Source organism: Cydia pomonella, chromosome 3 (assembly GCF_033807575.1).
Source record: "Cydia pomonella isolate Wapato2018A chromosome 3, ilCydPomo1, whole genome shotgun sequence".
Lineage (NCBI taxonomy): Eukaryota > Metazoa > Arthropoda > Insecta > Lepidoptera > Tortricidae > Cydia > Cydia pomonella.
In genome coordinates this window covers 14,795,029-14,817,178 of record NC_084705.1, presented here as the reverse complement: position 1 = coordinate 14,817,178, position 22,150 = coordinate 14,795,029, and the positions used below count along the sequence as shown (strand labels likewise).

General features: G+C 35.8%; 1 protein-coding gene across 2 annotated transcripts; it reads right to left on the bottom strand.

Annotated features, from left to right (window-relative positions):
• Nucleotides 1-2,122: 2,122 nt before the first annotated feature.
• On the bottom strand, nucleotides 2,123-20,536 carry LOC133516141 (NADP-dependent malic enzyme). Of its 2 annotated transcripts, none has more exons than XM_061848916.1 (12): nucleotides 20,357-20,536; nucleotides 16,204-16,378; nucleotides 14,217-14,375; nucleotides 13,110-13,291; nucleotides 12,802-12,982; nucleotides 12,465-12,593; nucleotides 9,575-9,757; nucleotides 8,880-9,102; nucleotides 7,775-7,917; nucleotides 7,296-7,466; nucleotides 5,938-6,061; nucleotides 2,123-5,041 (listed from the first exon to the last, which is right to left on the bottom strand). In XM_061848916.1, the coding sequence occupies exons 1-12, from the start codon at nucleotides 20,383-20,385 to the stop codon at nucleotides 4,881-4,883; spliced, it is 1,860 nt and encodes a 619-aa protein (XP_061704900.1). In that variant the 5' UTR covers nucleotides 20,386-20,536; the 3' UTR covers nucleotides 2,123-4,880. The 2 variants fall into 2 exon arrangements, with proteins under 2 accessions (XP_061704900.1, XP_061704901.1); XM_061848917.1 differs by lacking the exon at nucleotides 20,357-20,536 and adding an exon at nucleotides 17,641-17,777.
• Nucleotides 20,537-22,150: the final 1,614 nt, after the last annotated feature.

Below are 22,150 nucleotides of genomic sequence, written 5' to 3'. Positions count from 1 at the left end.
GCCAGAAAACTGCAATGAGTGTTTATCTTCCACCCCAATTTAGGGGTCACCGTTTACAGTACTGTACACTGTTGAATAGTTGATATGTAAAAAGAGGCTGCTTATCATGATGAGCTGCATGATGAGTTGTAACAGATGGGCATACCGGACAGGGAACTTGATCCAGTCCGAGGCCTATCCGATCGTATGGATAGTGGTCCGCCGTACATCCATTAAGGACACGGCTATATGTGAGAGCGAGAAAGACTCCGAACAAAGAATACTGTGAGGAAGTGAATTGAGCCTCAATTGCTATGGAAACCGGTCTCGCCAAAATTATGCGGCCTCGCCCGTTACGATAAACTGAACTTTACAGTAAAGGAAATAATGTCGAAATTACACTACGATTTTTATTTTAGCGTTGCGTAGCGTAGCGCGTAGCCGAGCTATCCTCACACAACAAGTTCGACTACTCCACCACAGATTTCTTTTACACTTACACATTTTTGATATTTTCGTCGCTCCGGTGAGCAGCGCGAAATAATTGACTTATTCGAGAACGTTCTACTTTTTTAATGTTAAATAGATATCGACTGTATCGTGTTTAGACAAATTTCATTTTTGTATTGAGCAGTAAAACAATATAAGTTTCCAGCGTTTTCCCGCTATGTAGAGAGGAAAGCGACTCTGAACAGAGAACCCGCCGAGCGGATAAACGTGCCTTGACTCGTATTATCACGTTATTAAAGGTTAGATTTAACAAACCTGCGCATCATCGTGGTTGACACAAACTAAGTATACGTTACTATTCTAGACAGTATTCTGTTTTCCATGGGCGTAGGCAGATACAGGCATAGGGGGCCCCCTAGAGATCAAATTTTACATACAATCCGGCGATGGCAACTCCCCCCCCCTTTCACCTGGCTGGCTACGCCCTTGCTGTTTTCTGGGGAGAAAGAGATATTCTGACCGTACCAAGGTCGCGGTCCGGTACGCCCGTCTGTTACAAATTTTATGCGCGTTTGGTTCTCGGCTGTTCCTACAGCGACATTTACTTTAGCTATCAATTGTCGTAAGAGCCAGTTATTCATTAACGCGCTAGAAGCATCAATTTATCATTTACTTAATTAAATTGTTTGTTAATTTTGTCATTTTTATTTGTAAGAAATGGATAAACAAAAAATTAACTAATTGAGGATTGTAAAGTTGTATGAATAAGGGGGGTCTCTTTGGTTTATTTATGGGATTGTAAATAAATAATAACAGAAGTTACAAAATAAAAGGAACATGCCTTAGTTACTTTTTTAGATGCAACTTGTATCATTCGTACCTACTGCTCCAAACATTTACGGATTTATGGGCTTTTGGCAACTTTACATACTTACAAGGAAGGGTACCAAACTGTCCGACTCCGATTTGATTCATTTTGATATATGTTATAGAGTATTCTAAAATAACGGACACGTATTTTTTTTAGCTGCCCAAAGTCAACCTGTTAGGAGAAAATGGCCTTCAAAGTACAAAAAAGTTACTAAATCTTCTAACTCCTATAGAAAGTGATGCTCAAGCAACTTGCTAGTTAATGGCTGGTTTGAGTATATGTTTGAAAGCAGCAAAAAAAATCGACATTCGAAGTTTTATAATATCTTATCGCTAAAGTTACACATAAAGACAGGTATTTTTTTAGGAAAACTTGAGTTTAAGCAGATATAACAAAACACGTGCTCATTATTTTTTGCTGCTTTAAACATATACTCAAACCAGCCATTAACTAGCAAGTTGCTTGAGCATCACTTTCTATAGGAGTTAGAAGATTTAGTAACTTTTTAGTACTTTGAAGGCCATTTTCTCCTAACAGGTTGACTTTGGGCAGCTAAAAAAAAATACGTGTCCGTTATTTTAGACTACTCTATAACATATATCAAAATGAATCAAATCGGAGTCGGACAGTTGGGTACCCTTCCTTGTTAGTTAATTATTATCATTTCACGTCATACGTCATAAATATAAATAGCCTGAACAATATGTTACACAAAGGCCTTGGCACACTGGCGTTTATCACCTACATTTATGATTTGTAACAAACGTATAATACAAACCTCTCAAACCTCATAACATAAGATATGTACAAATAAAACAACAATTATTGTTTAGAACATGTTTATTTAGTAACATCCATAATTGTATGCAACAATTTTTTAACTACACAGACCTAAACAATAAACCTGTGATAAAATTGCAAAAGAGGTATACGTAAAATAATTCATAAAATTGATCTACGTCGCTATAATGTAAATAGGATCCTTGTGTAAGTCCAAAATGATTAATTGACGAAAAAACAAGTGAATGTTGCCTATGGCTGACTTCACCTCGTCGATGAAATTTTTTATTTTAATTTATTTTCTTGATGTCAATTACATGCAAACCGTCGTCGATCCAAAACAATTTCTACAAAATCGTACAGTAAAATCATTTTATCATACATCGTCACAGCAACATATCACTTTGTATCGACAGATACGAACCTAATTAAAAATAAATTATGACATTGTAATACTTACAAATAGGGTTAAAGAGGTAAATGTTTCGCCCTGCGAAGAACAAGTCTCACTGTTGTCAAATACTGAACATAAAAAATAATACTAAACGAAATCAAATTCGTAAATTTTAATTCTAATATGAATTTACACTATACACGTGTATAAATATGTATATGTTTTCGTACGTAGCAATTAGGTTTCAGCACTACTCGAATACGTTCAGGAAAACTAAATAGCAGGTAATTTTTATGAGTAGATGACCATAATATATGATGATATTCCTTGCTTAAAATACATGTGTGTTCATGAATAACATTTTAATATTAAAACACTTTGTTATAAAATTGAGACCACTTGTGTGTTTGTTTTAGGATTAAAGTGAATTTTTATCACATTACATATTATGCGTCTTGGTATAAAGAACGGACGCTAAGCACGAGAAATTTCTCCATCGCACGCGCGTAATTAATTGCTGTCTCGCCCATGAAGTCGATGGTTAATGACACTGTACGAGCAGGACAACAATATAATGGAGCGTGTGCAATAGAGATAAGAACAGGCGCGTAAGCATCTTTTCTTTACTTGGTGTGCATACTTGTAACACTGATAATCAGTAAGGCAAACTTTAGATACCTAAATGATTAATATTAATAATTTAACCGAAAATATAAATAAATAGGTAAACTAATCACACTCATAAGTAGGTAATGATGTAATAAAATAATAAATAATAACGCGTTCGAGTAGTGGAGACAATTTAGTGCATTATTTCATTAGTGTTTAATTTAGGTCCCACCAGGCAGAAAACGCTAAATTTATATATACGAGTCGAGATGTTTAGATTTCACCACCGGGAGATACCGCCATACCATTTTACCATTACCTTTTGGGTAGTGGGTAGACACAAATGTAACATAGGTAGTACATTTAAGTAATAATAGTAGATATTTTGATGACAATATATTGGTGATAGACATATTTATTCTTAGGTTTGATAATAATCATTATCATCGTACCTATGCATGAAAACTTATCGTACCTATGCATTACGTTTTCTGTTAAATGAGACCTTGATGATGACATATCGAATAAATGCTTTATGATATATGCTAATAAAACTGTCATTTATGTCGTCGGTACCTTTTACCAAATACTTCATTTCGATGACGAAACTTGTAACAAAAATAAGAAAATGCATTAAACACATGACGACCTGCATTGTTGCACGACACTTTTTTATGCTGCAGTGACTAGAGTTTTCTTTTTAAGGTCATATTTAATTTACTACGTATTACCTATTGTTTAATAACGCTCACAACATTCATCAGAATGACATGGATTTTAACGATGAAATAATTACGTATGTCACATAATCAATACATAATCGTATAGTTGATACAATTCCACACATCCAAAAATGTTAATGGTTTTACAAACTTGATAGTCAATAGGTGCTTAATAAATATTCAATAACATTCCATTTAGTCACAAATAAAACAATAATAAATTCTACATCCGATTTCAACTATGAACATGATATACTAAGTACTTTTTGAAATACTATGTATTGTTTAATAATATTATGTGTAATCGAAGCTGGTACGATTCCCATCTAGCGCTTTAATACATATGTAACTGAACTATACACATATCTGTGTGCTTGTTGTATTTGATTTGTAACATAATTAACTGCGCCCTTCATTAAAAATACATATAGTCAAGTTATGGACAAGATTATCGTGTCGACGACATAAAACCATATTTAACTCTAACACCACGCGACAGTAAGAGAGTTCCTACTATGTACATATAATATTTACGCCTGAGCAGCGTCAGGCATATTTTTATTTTTTAGCAGTCAGAGTTAGAGGAAAGCATCTGACTTCGATAGTATCATAACTTAATAATAATAATTCATAGCGACACACAAAACAGACCATTCCCTTGGAACAAATTTACTGGGATCAATAACTTAATTAAAATCGCGCTAGTTGGAATACGTACCGTAGAAAGGCATCACGATACGATATTCATACAATGAATATAAATACACATATTTGAACTTTGTTTCCTAATGCTACAAACTTCTGCAAGTGCTAGTATACATAGCAACAACTAGTTTACTACTTGAAAATAAATACTTACATATAAAGGTTACTTGTAGTGGGTACTTTTTTTAAATTAGTAATAAATGGGTAATACTTTTCATATAAGTCATTAGGTATACGTACCGCATTTGCATTATTGATTCGCTATTGTCATATTATTAAACTTAATGCTCATGCAAAACATGTTACTGAAAAGTAAGAAAAATGCGTTAGAGACAAGTAAACCGGCTAGTTCATAACAAGTTTACCGCGTTTAGATGTTTTTGGGAACGGGCTGGATAGGTCGGACGTTGAACGTTTCTTCGGGTTTCCATTGCCAGACTTCCGGCATGGCGCTCTCGTAGTTAAAATCGTAGATTTGGCTTTCGACATGTTTGGAGAGGTCTTTTGGTTCTGGATACAATGACGCTAAACCTGTAATGTAACGAGAGATATGTATAGAAAAAAACGAAGTACCTACCTAAATAATTCACAAATATACACTAAAATATGTAATATACTGACATACAAATAATATTCATGTAAACCATCATCTACGCAATTTCTATCATTTCATTGTGACAACACTTTCGACTGATCTAAACTGCAATAAGTACCTAATTACAATACGATCTACTCAACAAAAAATTACACAAAATGAAAGATCATCTTTTGGAACAAGTTACCAACAAACAAAAAAAAACAAACAAACCATTACATCCGATAAAAAATATCTCGGCACACTGAGAAAAATGGGCACAACACATTTTATATTAAGTAACAAAAACTATTTGAAATAGTTATTACAAAGAAAGAATATTGTAGATATAGCCCATAAGGGCTCACTAATTCAAAATCAGTGTAACTAGTATTGATGATTCCTTTAGAAGGAATGATTTTTCCTTTTTAGAGGTTTGTTGTTTGTATTTTATTTTGATATCGATTATTAAAAAAAAAGTATTTATTAATTATATCAATATGTTAATTTGATGTCAGGCAATAAATATTTAAGCAAAACACATGCAAAACGCATTTGTACCTTCTTAAACAAAATATCCACGTTTATCTAAAATATTGGTACTATAAAACCAACTCTCTTCTATCAATTTCAATTAAAAATAATAAATCGAGAAATTAAGGGTTAAATGCTTTAGACGAAGTAATAGGTACTTGTATCCACAAAATCTGTGCGCGCACACACGCTCCATTGGTACACGTACATGTAACAGCGTATATTATATATTATATATGTATATTTTCTGTAGGATTAAAAAAGGAAATAAGTAATTTTTTGGGTCATCTGTATAATGAAAGACATTTATTTCACGTACCTTCATCGTAAGCCATCTTGGCGACTTCAATTGCGATCTGAAGAGACACTTCTTTCACTTGGGATAGCGGCGGGTAAATACGTCCAAGGCTCAAATCCGCCTCACTAACAAAGTTAGCTAGAGTCTGAAATAAAATAAATAAAATATTCATGAAATAATATTACTTTATCGAGAAAAGTATTCAGCGCCACCTAGGACAATGTTCTCGCGGTGCTGCATTGGGTTGTTTCACTCGGGCTAGTCAAGTGGGGTAAAAATTAGACAAGGGTGAAAATAAGGCGTAACCGAATTTGATTTGATTTGAATACCTAATGATCGAAATGTATTAAGTGTTAATCTTATGTGTTAATGTGTCGACGTGTAATGTATCATTTACGAAATAAATATGAATATGATTCAATATATCTTGTCTTATTTTTACATACATCTCATTCTTGACCCGATATTATATGCTACTAAAATCTTTTCACGCCACTGTTTGGAAATGAGGCAATAGATGGTCTAAAACCAAGCACCTGAACCACCACTAATACAATGTTTCATTGTTATCATGATCTGCCATTGGTGATCATTGTTATCATCATCTGTCATTGGTGTGAGTAAAAAGTCTTTTATTGGCGCAACTTTTCCCTTCAAAAATGAAATTAGGTTATTTATAGGACTAATTACTTGTTTAAAAAAAAAAGAAACATGAAAACCATTCAGTTCACACTTTGGGCGTTTTTACTTTTGTATCTGTTTGTGGTTTTTTAGCAAAAACGCTTCTAAGTTTAGAGTCGGTTTGAAGCAAACAACAGAAAAACGCCTCTTAAAAGTGATAAAAAAAGTAAAAAGGCGGGATCGGAAAATACTTACTGAATTGGATGGAGTAAATTGTGTTTGATTAAAAAATACAAGAAACACGTATCTACGCTATAAAAATGAGTCCTTCTAGTGAAGAGAATATAAATGTTCCTGGCAAAACTACATCCCTTTCTTTCAACAATTGTCCTCACGCCAATATAAATATTAATTTCTATTAAAGTACTTATAGTCATGCACATGTTTTCTTATTTCCTCGCAGTAGCCGTGAAAAGCACTATGTAATGCCTCGGCCTGAAACGCTAAAGATGGACTCGTATTATTTGAGCAACTCAAACTCACTCGTCCAACTTTGAGCGGTTTTCCGGCCTCTCCTACAATGTACTATAACACTTTCCAATCATGTTTAACTCAATGTATACGCCGACAACAATTAAAAACGACATGTTCGGCTAACACTAAGTAAAACGAGCTGCAAAATTGCATGGCCACGTTATGAATTATGAATGAATTGATTCATAATGTGGTCATGCAATTTAGCGACTGGGTGTACATACCCTGGCAGCGGTGAGGAACATAGCCTCGGGGATGTGGTGCGTCTGTGTGGCGATGACACCGAGCGCGACGCCGGGGAAGATGTACGAGTTGTTGCCCTGTCCCGTGAGGTACTCCTTGTTGCCGAACTTCACGGGGGGGAACGGCGAACCGGACGCATACACGCATTTACCCTGCAACGATATATTACCAAGGTTTTATTCCCTGCGCTGATATGACGGTATAACACAGTTCATATGTTTATTGAGCTTATGAATTGCTACAAACTTTTATAGCGTTGCCCTCGAATATAGATCTCGAGGACAAGCCTTACAGCTTGTAAAAATACGAAAATATATTTAGAGAAAATAAAATAAATTAAATACTTGTGCATACTCTACCATTGACATTAATTTCATGTAGATCTAAAAACTGAAGCATTTCAGATAAATAATATAAAATAAACTTACAATCAATTATGCTTATATAAAAATGTCCTCACATCAGTATGATCATAAGCCGCCTGCGCGGTGCACTCCGCCTTGCTCGTGGGGTTGGACAGCGCGAAGATGACGGGCCTGTCGGTGTTCTTCGCCATCTGCTTCAGAATCTCCGTCGTGAACGACCCACCCACCGTCGAGCAACCTGAAAATAAACACGTATTCATAATTTATCTAGTTTGCTGACGCATATACCTGTTGCATAACGTGTTGTTAGCAACACAATAATAGGCAGTTAAAAACTTTAATCGCCATTTTCATTACTTACACCCGTGAATTTCAAAAAATCGTTTCTTAGAATAGGAATGACTATGTTTCAAATTTCAAGGTACAACCTGAATTGGTTTAGTTCGGTTCTGAGTTGTTAGACCAGACTTAAGCAACCCCCATTAACGTAAATTTATCTTTTTTTTTTTACTGTAATATAGCATACTAAATACAGTGAAAGAACTAGTCTTTTAATATTCAGATTACCTATTTAAAGTAAGTAGTCAAGTTTGACTGACTTCTAGGCTGACAACAAATGAAAACGCCAGTCGTTCTGAATTTCCACATCAAAGTAAGACATCACTCAGTCCATTAGCCGCGCTCTACTTCTTAACAAAGATGTCTTACGCGTTTATTGACACAACTTGTTAAACAGATAAAGGTATGATATTAAAGGTAACAGAAAATGTGTCTATACTTCAATGATAATGGCATCATCCTCTTCAGCTGACCATTTTGTGGCTACTATTTTTTACTAGGTTGTTTTTCTCCGTTGTATGTTTTACAATATGACAATTATCGGATTCTTTTAAACCGAGAAAATAGCGGAGAAAGCTAGTTTGCAACCTACCTCACGCCAGTATTTGCCAACAATCTATTTTAAAATTACGTTAGTGCACTTAATATTGCGTGGGTGTATATATTTTTGCCAAAGTTTTCATAAAAAATACCGCGCGTCGATTGCTTTTCATACAGTCCCGTGGAAGTAATTCCACGCGTCTTACTGATTCGACGACACATACCAGCTATCAAGACAACTGACGGCATCGTCAAACATATAGACGCGCCTGCAGCTCCGTCATTCGCTCTTACATCTTGTATAAATTTGTTAATACACACCAATAAGACAGCTAGGTTTGATCTTAGCGACAGCGGCCGCGAAGTCCTTCTCCGGCTCGATGTTCTTGCCGAACGCTGTCGCATGCGGCGGCACTCCGCCCTCGCGCTTCGTGGACAGCAGCCCGTCGATGTCGAACATGTACACGCGATCGCGCGCCTGCTGCTCCGTCAGACCTTCTTGCATCATCGCGGCGACGGTCAAGTTTGCGATGCCGTTGGCGGCCTGTATGCAAAGAGTAGGCAATTTATTATTGTGCTCCTCTTAACTCCTTTTTTCAAAGCATGATCTTATTGTAAAAAATGTTTGTAAGTACTTCATCCGGATATTTTATATTACGAAAATCACATCTTTTAGGTACAAGCTTAAATATAAAAATAACAGATGAGTAAGAGTAAAACGATCATGCTAATCCAATACATACATACATCGGTACTCGGCACTGCCAATTTATTTCTGTTCTATTTTACAAACGGCGGAACGACTTTCCGCCTTTTTTGCTTGTCTGTGACCTTGGTACTATTAACACTTAAACGTGAATTCTGTGGAACTCTGTTTGCCTCAAAAGTGCTGTTCTAAACAAGAATATATACTGAGCGATACATACCTAACGCTTTTTCCCTTCACTATATTGATGAGTTTAGTAAGTTGATTAAATTGGTTACCTACTTTAACTTTTGAGTTTACTTTAACTTACAGAGCCTGCGCCAAGGAACATATAGATGTTCTCGCTGAGCTTCCTCTTGGTGATGCGCACGGCGGCCATCAGACCCGCAACAGCCACGCTGGCCGTGCCTTGGATGTCGTCGTTAAACGTGCAGTACTTATTGCGGTACTTCTCTAGCAAGCGCCCTGCGTTCAGAAGGGCGAAGTCTTCAAACTGAAATACATTCGTTGCTTTATTATACGGTACCGTACCAAAGCGTCTTACAGGACCCGATTGTGGTCATTTTATAATGCTACAAATTGCAATTTTACAAGTATAAACTGACAAAACAGGACAAGGCATTTCACATTAATCTAGCTGGCGTATGCCAAATACATTCACGTTAACAATTTACACTTGTTTACTCGTAATTTGCAGCTTTGTTAAATGCTGTCCCTAACCGTCAAAAACTACTTTCGGTGTGAGAGCTATACGATTATTATCGATAAAAATTATTTAGTGAATTATATTTAGCGAGCTTATTATTCCTAGCAAAATTATTTTTCCAAACACTAATTCATAAAAAAAACACTTAGATCATACTAAGTACAAAATTGGATTTCAATTAGCATTTCTTTGAATATCGATCGAGAATTAGCTATTTAAGTTATGTTCGGGCATATATTTGATAATTATTGACTATTTTTGAAATACTATCAACGACGCCACAGGTCAGGTTGGATCACGCTTGTAGCGTGAGGAAGACTCACATATCATCTACATAGTAACAGAAATCTAAATCCAATCGTGGAAGCGTAGTTCTCAAACAAATAAAAAATTGTAAATCATTGTCAATTGATAAAATTAATGCATTTCCACTAGGTCACATATTGTTAATATAAAAAGTTCTACTCGTAAGTTTTATGGCCTAGTTCATAAACGCACTACAAGCTTTAATTAGCTATTAATCGTTTGTATTAATCTGACATTTTAACCTATGTACCTATTTGTATGAAAGAGGTAAAATATGAATTAACTAATTGAAGCTTATAAAGTTTTATGAATAATTTGGATGTCTTTCTATGGAAGTTATAAATTGTCTTCAATTTGGCTCCAGTGTTTATTTTTATTTTATCACCAAATATTCTTGTTATGACGTCAATCAAAGTACTTAACTACACATATCTAACTTATCTTACAGATTATCAAGTATTACAATCTGCGCTGTCCAGGTAAGCAGCCAGTTATTCGGATAACATATACAGTAGAACCTCGATACCACGAGTCAAGGAAACGCTAAAAAGTTAGTGTTAACGAGTTTTCGTCTTATAGAGGGTATCGACATTAATAAATCCAAAGGTATTTGTTCATTTTAAAGAGGTTTCGAGTTACAGACGTGAAACGAATGAAAAATCCATATCAGAGAGGTAATAATACAAACGCGTAAAGTACAGTTCGAGTTACAGAGGTTTTTTGTGAGTAAAAAACAATACATCTAGTGTCTCAAATTATAGGGGTCAAATTACACTTTTCGAGTTACACTTAGAGGTAGAAAAAACTGAATAACCGTGAAGGGAACCGATGTTTACTTTATCTTAATACGGTTGAATATTTCGAGTTATGGCGGTTTGGGGCTTTGTAGAGAAGAAAATTGCATTTTATTTCATGTTAACAAACGAGGATTTCGCCTTATCGAGGTTCGAGTTAACGAGGGTTTACTGTAAGTCTCTTATCGTTATCGCCAGTATTGACTCTGACGTACAGGTGATATTTTAAATACATAACTAATATTACACGTTGTTATGTAAACAAATCACCTGCAAAGTCATATCAGTTTATCTTTCATTATTGTTTGAAAACATGCTCTGAATCAATAGCGTAAAGTTTAGATTCTTTTACAAGGTCATTACCATCTGTCACAGCGTGAATGAACGTTTATGTAACATCCTTTGCAGTACGTCACTCTTTATTACGTTATTCAGACATCCAGCACGCTTTATTTGGTTTAAATATTAGATTCGGTCCGGTAATGTTTGCACAAACTCCACATGGGACGTGGAGAAGATTGTATCGGAACTTGTCTAGGGACAAATCAATGTAAGTAAGATCAAGGAGGGAGGAGTGGCTCGGTAGAAAAAAAGCCGCATACAGTGGCTCACTCAACCTAATTTCAACAATGCATGCTAAGTTTCATGTTTTCTTCCGGATGGGAATATACTTTACAAATTTGCTAATAGGGAAATGAGCCGTACTACTAAGGGCACTTGTAGCCGTACCACGAGTTGACACAACTCGCTCGCACTGATGAATTGGTGCGATAATGAGGGAATGCGCTCGGGTTCACGCAATCCCTAACATAAATGTGAAATGCAAACTCGTGGTAGCCGTGCTGGCGTAAGATTGTTCGGCGTGCTACGTGACTGTGACTAATCTACATTGTATATTCGAATGTTATAATATTAATTTTATTCCAAGACCGTAGCTGAATTCAATACACGACTGAACGAAATCGGTTCGATAGATAATAATTCAGATTTCTTTCCGACTTGGTGTCTTAAAATCTTTAATCCACTGTATGCCTTGATGACTTTTTATGTTTTTTTAAAAGACAACAATCTCAACATAATAAGAAGATAGTTATTCATATTAATTACTCAAGTAGCGCGCATTTTTATTTATCAGTTTTCAAATTTCGCAACCTGTGGCCGCCCACTAATCTAATACATACGTGCTTCTATTTCTCTTTTGTTCAAAGAGACACTGATCGAATTCAGATAATGATAAAGATAGTTTATTATTCAAGTAGGCATATTACAATGCGCTTATGGTAACGTCAAATAAAGCTACACCGGCTCTAACCCTACACCTCTGACCCGAGAAGATTTAAATCCCCCCTCAATTGGAGCCCCAGCCTCAGCTATTGCCAGCCCCTTAAACTCACCTGGAGCAAAGTATTTTGCCCGTATTTTTGGACACAGGCTTCCATGAATTCGTCGATAAAATCGTCATACTCCTTGCCACGGACGCGTTTCTGCCTCAGACCAATGTAAAGAGGATCTTCTAGGAGATCCTACAAAAACAATATTAAAAACTGGTTTTAAAACTTCTGTTAAGGTAGGTTTAAGTATTTTTCTAGAAGACATTGATCGCATTTGTCATAGAATCCACATGTCACTGCAACTTAATGTTTCAATTATCATCCCCTCATAATACTGATCAATCAATTTTAGATCCGTTTGTAAGGGAATATCGTAAAAAGACTGCAAATATACAGGTACCTGGTTGTTAGTTCCAACGTCCAACGTGATGGGCAAGCACTGATGAGGTTTAATGCCAGCTAGGGCAGTGTACAGCGACAGCTTTCCCACAGGAATGCCCATGCCATAGGCTCCGAGGTCACCAAGACCTAAGATTCTTTCACCGTCAGTGAATACAATGGCTCTAACGTCTGGTTCCGGCCTAAAATAATTAGGAATTTATTTATATGTAACCTTATAATATCATTCGCTGTTGTTACCTGTTGTAGAAGTAGGAGAGTGCACAAGAGTAAGTGTTTAGTTTCATCAAGTAACGTTAGTTCACTTACCAATTTTTAAGGATGTTGAAAATATGTCCTTTATCGTTGATTGTAATGAATAGACCTCTAGGTCTTCTGTAGATGAGGCCAAATCTCTGGCAAGCTAAACCCACGGTCGGTGTATAAACAATCGGCAGGTATTTCTCAACGTTCTCCGAGAGAAGCCTGAAGAATAGCTTCTCATTCCTGTCCTGCAACATTTTAAAATCACTGTGTAAAGGGGTTTCTATATTATTTTTTATGTCCAATCGATATGAATTCCAAAGAGCGCTTAAAATTTATTTTCAAAGTCTAAGACAAACTTCACAATAGATGAGTAACATATTTTTTGATTTTTCATTTGCAACCAAAACTGCATAATGTTATTCGTGATCAATTACATTTCTAATTATACCTATTCGTGTCTAGTTATTAATGTTATTATAGTTGACGAGCAGTTGGTACATAAATCGTAAATACACAATTGTCAATAAATGCGGAATGATGTAGCTATTAGCATAAACATCGATTAAATACAATAATTGTTTCTGGGTTCCCTTTACCATATAATCTGCAGTAGATAAATTGAAGATATTTCTATTAGTTAACTGTTAATAATGTAAGTAAGTACTTGTGTCAGTAATAAATCAGTTTTTTCCTCCACCACAATATCGACTTATTTATGTATTCGTGCATTTATTTATTTTTATTGTAAATGACGTCCAATATACGTCAACATATTAAAGAGTGTGTTGAGCAGGAAGGTAAATAAAAAATAAGTTTTCCTTGCATGGTGTTGCATAATCATGGATATTAGGAATTCGTCCTATGATAAACATTCTAGGTAATACTTAGTCTGTAAATGGTGAAACGAACCATTAGTTGATAGGTACATTATGACAAAAGTACTAAATTTGGTAATAAATAACTTCTTATATAAAATTAATCATCCAATGATTGCATACGATCAAATACCATGAAGCATACTATGGCTTCATTGCATCGTACCCACACCGTTGTTTAATACAATTAATTGTTGTATAATAACCACACAACCGTTAGCTCTCTCCTGCCACCATGGCCAAATCCTTAAAAACAAAATGATAAAGTAGTGGTACCTTGATCACTCTTAGTCACCTGTAACTCGACGAGGTAGAGGTATTTGTTCAAATTGTCTTCGTATCTGTCTATAGAAATCCTGCAGATATCCAGTTGTTCTTCTTGCGTTTTGAACTTGGCAGCTAAGAGGCCATGGATGCCGAGATATTGCCGTTCTTCTAATGTGAAGGCGAGGCCCTGAAAGGAAAAATAGGTATATCGAGTCTTTAAAATTACCTACTTTGATGATTTTTTTAAAAGTGCAAAAATGTGCAGCTGAGCGACGCCATAAAAGAAAAAAACCGGCCAAGAGCATGTTGGGCCACGCTCAGGGTAGGGTTCCGTAGTTACTCTTCCGTCACAATAAGCTAAACTGGAGCTTAAAGTATAGTAAATTGTTAACCAAGGGATGAAACGGTACCTTTCACCCGAGTAAAACAAATAGGCAAATTTTCATAATCAGTACCTAATTAAAGCAAGTCTTTTTACTATGAAGGGAAAACTTTTTGCGATAACTCAAAAACAGCTAAACTGATCATGTCCGCTATAGTTTTCATTTAATGTATTTCTTAAGCTCTACTTCCACGATTTTTTTCATATTTTTTGGACCTATGGTTAAGCAAATGGCAAATGGTATGGCAAAAGTTAGAGGGGGGGGGGGCACATTTTTATATATATTTACTTAATCAAAAAATGTTTCTTGAAAGCCCCCATTAGTTTTGAAAGACCTTTCTAACGATACCCCACACTCTAGGGTTGAAGCGAAAAAAAATATTCACCCCCACTTAACGTGTATCCCCTACACCCTAAAAAAATTAAATTTTTAGATTTTATTGTACGACTTTGTCGGCTTTATTGATTTATACATCCATGCCAAATTTCAGCTTTCTAGCACTAACGACCACGGAGAAAAGCCTCGGAGAGACAGACAGACGGACGGACATGGCGAAACTATAAGGGTTCCTAGTTGACTACGGAACCCTAAAAAGGAGGGGCAAACTTAGCAGAGGAGCTTCTGGCTTTACACGACAATGCACCTGTGCATACGTCTCGCACTACACAGTTAGCCATGGCCAGAAATGGCTTCGACGCCATCGACCACCCCCCTTACAGCCCATATTTATCTCCCTGTGACTATATCATGTTTAGACTTTTAAAGAAAGATCTCGGGAGCGAAGATTTTCTACTGATAATGAGATGAAAAGAAATATAGGGTTTATGATCAATTGGCCAAATATGTACAACGAAATGTATTTTCTATAGATAAAAGTTACGATATAATTCATATATCTAACACACGCCTGTCTTCACTTGAGAGTGCATTACATTGCATTGCAGCGCTATAGTTTAATTTCGTAGTTTTATCTGACTATGTGGACAATAAAAATGTCAATAGGTAAACTGGAATGTATCCATTTATTATTCTCTAGTTCCGCCTAAATATAGTCAATTATGGAGTTACCGACGTCTTCCTATTAAAACCAAGGTCAGGACAAGTTTTATTTTAAGACGGACTTCATTAAGTCAAAACCAACGAAACGTAACACAATATTATGCAATTCTTCGAAAAACATTCTAATAAGTACCAACGTTAAAAAAGGGCAAAGCCCTCACAATCCTTCTAAACACCTGCCTTATCTAAAGGTAGAACTAAGTTCACGTCCTCAGACGCCCTTTAAACGTAACTGGTACGAACGTAAAAGTGCACATACGTATAGACTGATAGATACGGTTTTACAATTTATTTATAAGAAACCTAACAATATCTAATATCTAGATCTAGTGGGTAGTGGTATCTTTTACATCAAGTGGCATGTTACTTATATCATGATTCATGACTTGTTATCATGTGATGATAAATCGTAAGCTTGTTTTACCAGCCGATATTCAAAAGTTACTAATTTACAAACAAAAACCTTAAATTAGGGTAATGTTTTTAAACTTTCATAGCCTGTTTCAAACCTGTTTCTACTTATACTCCTACATAATCTCAACTTCCTGGTCTACCAATGCATTTCGAACTCACCTTGTTAAGACGAGGGTCTTTTAGATGATCTATTCCTCGAACCATGTTGGGGCACAATATGTCCCCGGTGACCTCGTGATGGGCCCGGGTCGGGGAGGAGCAATCGCCAATGGTAGGGCATTTCGCTAGGGCTAGTGCAAGCACTCTGTTGGGAACACTTGAGCTTGTGTTGTGTCTGCAACAAGTAATATACAGTAAGTTCTAGCATAAAAATCATTTGGATGGTGCTTGGCATAGAAGCGCTGGTGGCCTAGCGGTAAGAGCGTGTGACTTGCAATCCGGAAGTCGCGGGGTCAAACCCCGACTCGTACCAATGAGTTTTTCGGAACTTATGTACAAAATATCATTTGATATTCACCAGTCTCCTTTGAGCCCCCAATAAGGCCTAGTTTAGGCCTTATTGGGGGCTCAAAGTTGGGTTGGAAGGTCAGATGGCAGTAGCTTTCGTTAAAACTAGGGCCTACGCCAATTCAAGGGATTAGTTGTTTAGCCGTGACAAAATGCCGGGACAACGCTAGGAGGAAGAAGGTTAGTGCTTGGCACAATAAGAACATCGATAATCCTGTCATAGATAAAGTATATCACTTCTGTGTCGATATAAAAAGCTATTTAGAAAACACTAGTGTCTTGTAACTAATTATAGAGCATCAAAGTTGTGATCGCGATCGCAATCGTATATCAAAAAATGGCTTTCATTTTATTCCTCTTCTCAATAAATAAGCTTATTTTTCCATTAAGTTTAACATGCCAAAGTCAACAGTACAACTACATATTAATAAATTGCTCTTCGTAGCCATGTTCATTTAATTTCAAGGAAGATAATGCCGGCGGTATGTCACTCATTTGCTCGGGCGCTCTTGGTTCACGACTGACGTCTAATATTGATGGGCAGAGCATTCCACAACCGAACTGCACGAAAACTGAAAAAATTGTTGTAGACCTTTGAAGATGAAGAAGGGTGGGGGAAGTAGAAGATTTTGAGAGCACCTGACAGAGTTAAGAAATTTAAAACGGACTTTGAGATAGCAGGGAGTGTTTGGAAGAAACAATACGGAATAAAGAAGAAAGAATATGAGAGTCACGGCGAAAACGGATAGGCAATCGCTGAAGCTGCGTCCGAAAGCTCGATACGTGGTCAAATGTCCGTAATCCGAAAATAAACCTAATGAAAATATTTTGATGCCGCTCGAGTTTATTAACTGCTCTTCTGTCAGATCTAAATAACTTATATCAGCTTAGTCCAAAATGGGGAGTAGGAGAGACTGGGCAAGCGCAATTTTACTGCTTAAGCTTATACTGTGAGTTCTAGGCGACAATCGTGATAAACCCACAAATAAATGTCCTAACCGGGATTTAAAACCGCGATCTACTGCTTGCAAGGAGTGTCACTACCGACTAGATATCGTCTATAGACAGGAACCTAAAGTATTAACCTACCTCCGATCTCCAGTGTGTTGAAAATTTAAATGAAAAAGGGCAACCGTAGCTACCTATTAATTAAGGTAGTCAAATTTTCCACACCACATATGACTAAGAGATGGGAATACTCGTAACGTTTCATAACGAGATGTTGCGGTTTGAAGGCGTTCCTCAAATTAAAGCGCGCCAAATTTTTTCGTTGGCGAATTGTTTACGTTGTTGCGCACGAGCCAAGTCATAGCAGCATACTCATAATGACCGTGGATCAGTTTATAAACGTCACTCACTGTAATCAATGCGATTTTTACGATCTCTTGCCGACGAAGTAGAAGCGACTAGTTCAATCAATCCATCAAATGCCGCAAACATACGAAAAATGCATACTGCAAGGTCCATGGAGCCGTTTGAGCATCCGGTCAGCTATATCAACCTTAATCAATTATTTTTGCTACAAATTTTACAGGTACCTATTAAATGAATTGAAAATTGTGCAAGTGATTTATTTCGATGCAATATTTTTAATCTCTTAAGAAGATAGTGGACAACCGCTTCTCCATTCAAACGTTTTCGTTAGGAGCTTTCTAAATTTGTATGTATTTTTTCGCTCCTAACTCTTATAATAATCAAAAAGTCAAACCAAGCCTAAAACCGCGATAGCAAATGCACCCAGGGCGCGCCGCTGCGGCGTCCCGACACGGTTCTTAACCGCAAATGTGTATGAGCCCTAACCGCAAGTCTGTATGAGCTCTAACTGCAAGACAATATGAGCCCATGCAAATGAACTTAGAATTTCAGATGGAACGCACCGGAACGTCTAGAGCTCGCGCTGCTCGATCGTTGATGGTGATGAAGTCTTATAGGAAACCTTGACTGATCAGATGACTGACTGTTATGTACCTCTACCTCATTATCATGAACCAAACAACAGTTAGTCTGATCTCATTATTTAACAACACCTGATCGTGTGTTTTCCACTAATGACTATATCCTGCACCTAGCACTTGTAAATGTATATCTGCTACAGTGTGCTTTACGTAATTAACCATTTTAGCACACCATACCTACCTAAATGTATAGAGGAAAATTTTGTACCATATATAGTTGCCTTTAGGTCTGGATGAATATTATTATGCAAAATAAACATGAGCTAAAGTAATGACAACATAAGCCACTATACAATTTTAGTTCTGAATAACTTTTGATATAGACCACACAGTACTATAGATTAGATATAAAATTACTATACTACTACTATACAGGTCCAATAAATCTTCTAGAATCTGTATAAAAATATTGAAAATTTTGCCAACAAGATAGGATTATGTATGGATATGCATAATCCTATCTTGTTTATTTACATAATACTCACCCTTTGAAGACAAAGAATAACCTTTTATAAAATGTGTCATTATTATCAAAGTACCTCCTGAAATAGAGTTCTTATCAGAATAACAAATCTTATAGTAAACATGGTTGTTTATATAGGTAAACAGAGCCCACAGTCTAAAACTGCATGTTTCACGGCTACTATAGATATTTAAATTTAAAGCACAGTGAATGGTTGCCAGCAGAGTAAGTTTGGGACCAGCTATTAATAAACAGTAGCCACTGGCAGTAATATTCGCCAATTATCATTAATACTCATTTGGTTTTCTTATACAAGTTTGCATTAGTTATTAACTCTATGTCACCAGTTGAGGTTTTTGGATTCTGTAATATTATCACTGTTTTATGTGAAAACAAATCATTCAGTCTTTAACAAGTGGAATGGAATATTTCTGTATTTTAATATTGTTGGTTAAAGCACCTAGTTACACAAATAAATGGCCAACAAAATCTAGCAACATGTAATATTAATTTTAAAGCCTTTCTCCTCATTTTAAAAAAGTCTAAAGATCATATGAATTTTTTCTGTCCTATAATGTTAAATTATTAGTAAATAGTTGGCCTGAACACTCTGATTAGTCATTTATAAACTCAACTAATTTATCTTAATAAATTGCAATCAGAGTCACAATTAATTACAAACACCCAATTTAAATTACTAGCTTGTACTTTTTATTAATAACTGTACTACCCAGAATACACCTGTACTTTTTCACCAGCACTGAGACTGTACCACAACTTTGTTTACATTATAATCTATAAAGTGATGTGTAACTTGTATGTTATGTAAACATTGCTTAACAAATATAATCTGTTAAAACTTATTATGCCACACCTAATAAGCAGGTACAGCAATATAATATGTTAAAACTTATTATGCCATACCTAATAAGCAGGCACAGCAATATAATATTAAATTAAAAACCAGAGATTCTAATGTATTGAAATTTAGATGTTCATTATAATATATCAAACAAAATAAAAGAAAACTGCAAATAAGTGAAGCAAAAATGATGTAGTATGACTGGCTAAGTTCATACTTTTGAAGCCTTAACTGCAGACTTTGTTTTCACCAACAAGATCGTCTAATCGGTCTCGTAGTACAACACTTAACTAAATAACTAAAGGCAAATCTTAATTGAGAATTTTGCATAAGATCGAATCCTACTAGACAAAGTTGTTGCCCTCTGTAGTCACACTGCATGCAAAACTTACTAAGATACAAAAGCCAAAAAATAACTCATCTAAAAGGCCTGTAAATGTATCATTTGGTCTGTGACAGTTTTATTCATAAATTCGATAAATACAACTGTCAAGTTATGTAAACTCTAAATTAAAATATACTTACAACAATGATCTTGGGAGCGTGGAAAACATTGCGAAATTATTTCTTCATCTACAATTTTGAGACCCTAATAAAAATTTGCGATGTCTTCCCGTCTTTTAAGCACTATTTTTTAGAATAATTGAAACGCCCTCCATGCGTTTAATAGCAGTGATGACTGATTATAAATGACAGGCGAGGCGAGGCACAGGCACAGCACAGCACAGGCGTTATATGACCTTCGAAATGTCTATGGAATTCATAGACAAAATTTTAATCTCTAACAGACAGGCGTACCTGACTGCAACTTTAGTACGGTGCAGCCCTCACTCAAGGCGTAATGTAAGTCCTAACGCATTGTCTTGACTTATGTGTGCTCTTTTTGATGCGAATATAAAAACCGACAATAAATACTATATACTTCGCACGAGAACGCGAGATTCATACCCTAAATGTGGAGAGCCCTTAAAATGTTCACATAAGTGCCATCCAGACGGAACAATGAAATTGGCAATTTAATCATATATTGATATTTGAATCTCATTTAGCGTCCACGTGTATATAATTTAATTGTGGAATCGGTGAGCTAATATCAAAGAGTAAAAGTATGTATATAGGAAAAGAGAGCCCTTTTGGAGCATTTTAAGGAAACTAATTTCGAAGCGCTATCTCTATTTTGTATCCGAAACTAGCTATGTACGTGTGCGTGCACATCTATATATGCATATGTTTGTGTAGGTACTATCGTACTACATAATATTAGGTCTACTTGGGCAGTTTACAAGTTAATTTTTTGTTTGATTTCTTGTAACTTTCATAGTTTTTATGTTTACAAAATATCCAACCGAAATACTAACTTGTAAGCCACCCAAGTAGACCAAAGTTTTAAAAGTATGGAATCCAAAAAAATACATACTTTATAGGAATGCAAGTATATGTTTATTGCTTTCAATTTGGTATACAAGATAGTAATAGACTAGGTGTTGTAAGTATTTGCAGCTTCTGATTCTGTTTGGAATTGTTCTTCTTTTTACCTTTGTTCATCTTTGTGTACTGTAAAGAGATACGGTCTATCTGAGGTGGGGAATGTAAACGCTCGAGGTAGATTTATTGATAATATTTCATTCTATTTTTTCTTCAAACTATTAACATAAATATCGTCTATCGTTGTTGCTTGCCACCTTCAGAATAGACCGTATCTCTTTACAGTACAAACCTGCATTAGCTTCGTCTTCTGTGACCTGTGTCTCAGTCTGACTTAGAACTCTTTCATGAGCGCATAACTGACTTGTCTAGTTCACAACTGAACGTTTCTTCTTTGACCTTAACATACAGCTGGACTAGAATTCAAGATATTCTGGAGGTGACGTAAAGACTGCATGGTACCTACATTGCACATTAGGAGCATTCCTGGTAATTTCGTCTCACTCTCTAGCTCCGTAAACAATTCGCTCCAGATATTCTTTAAAATAAACACATAAGTAATGATGTTGTGGTTCGGGTCCTTCTTGTACTAATGCATTTCAGACATAGGACGTATGTCTTGTCTACGCACGTACCTCCATAGATGCACTCTATCTCGTCTAACTTAGCGGCAGAGATGTGAAAAATACTTTATAAAAAGTATTGAAATACAAAATACAAATACTTCCTTGATATACTATTTCAAATGCAAAATACAATATAGTTTTCAAATTTGTATTTAAAATACTAAATACTAAATAGGTATTTTCAAAATGTTTTTTTAAAATACAAATACTTTGCGATAAAAGATACTCTTAAATAGTGAATACCTAGTCTGAATTAAAAAGTTAGTAT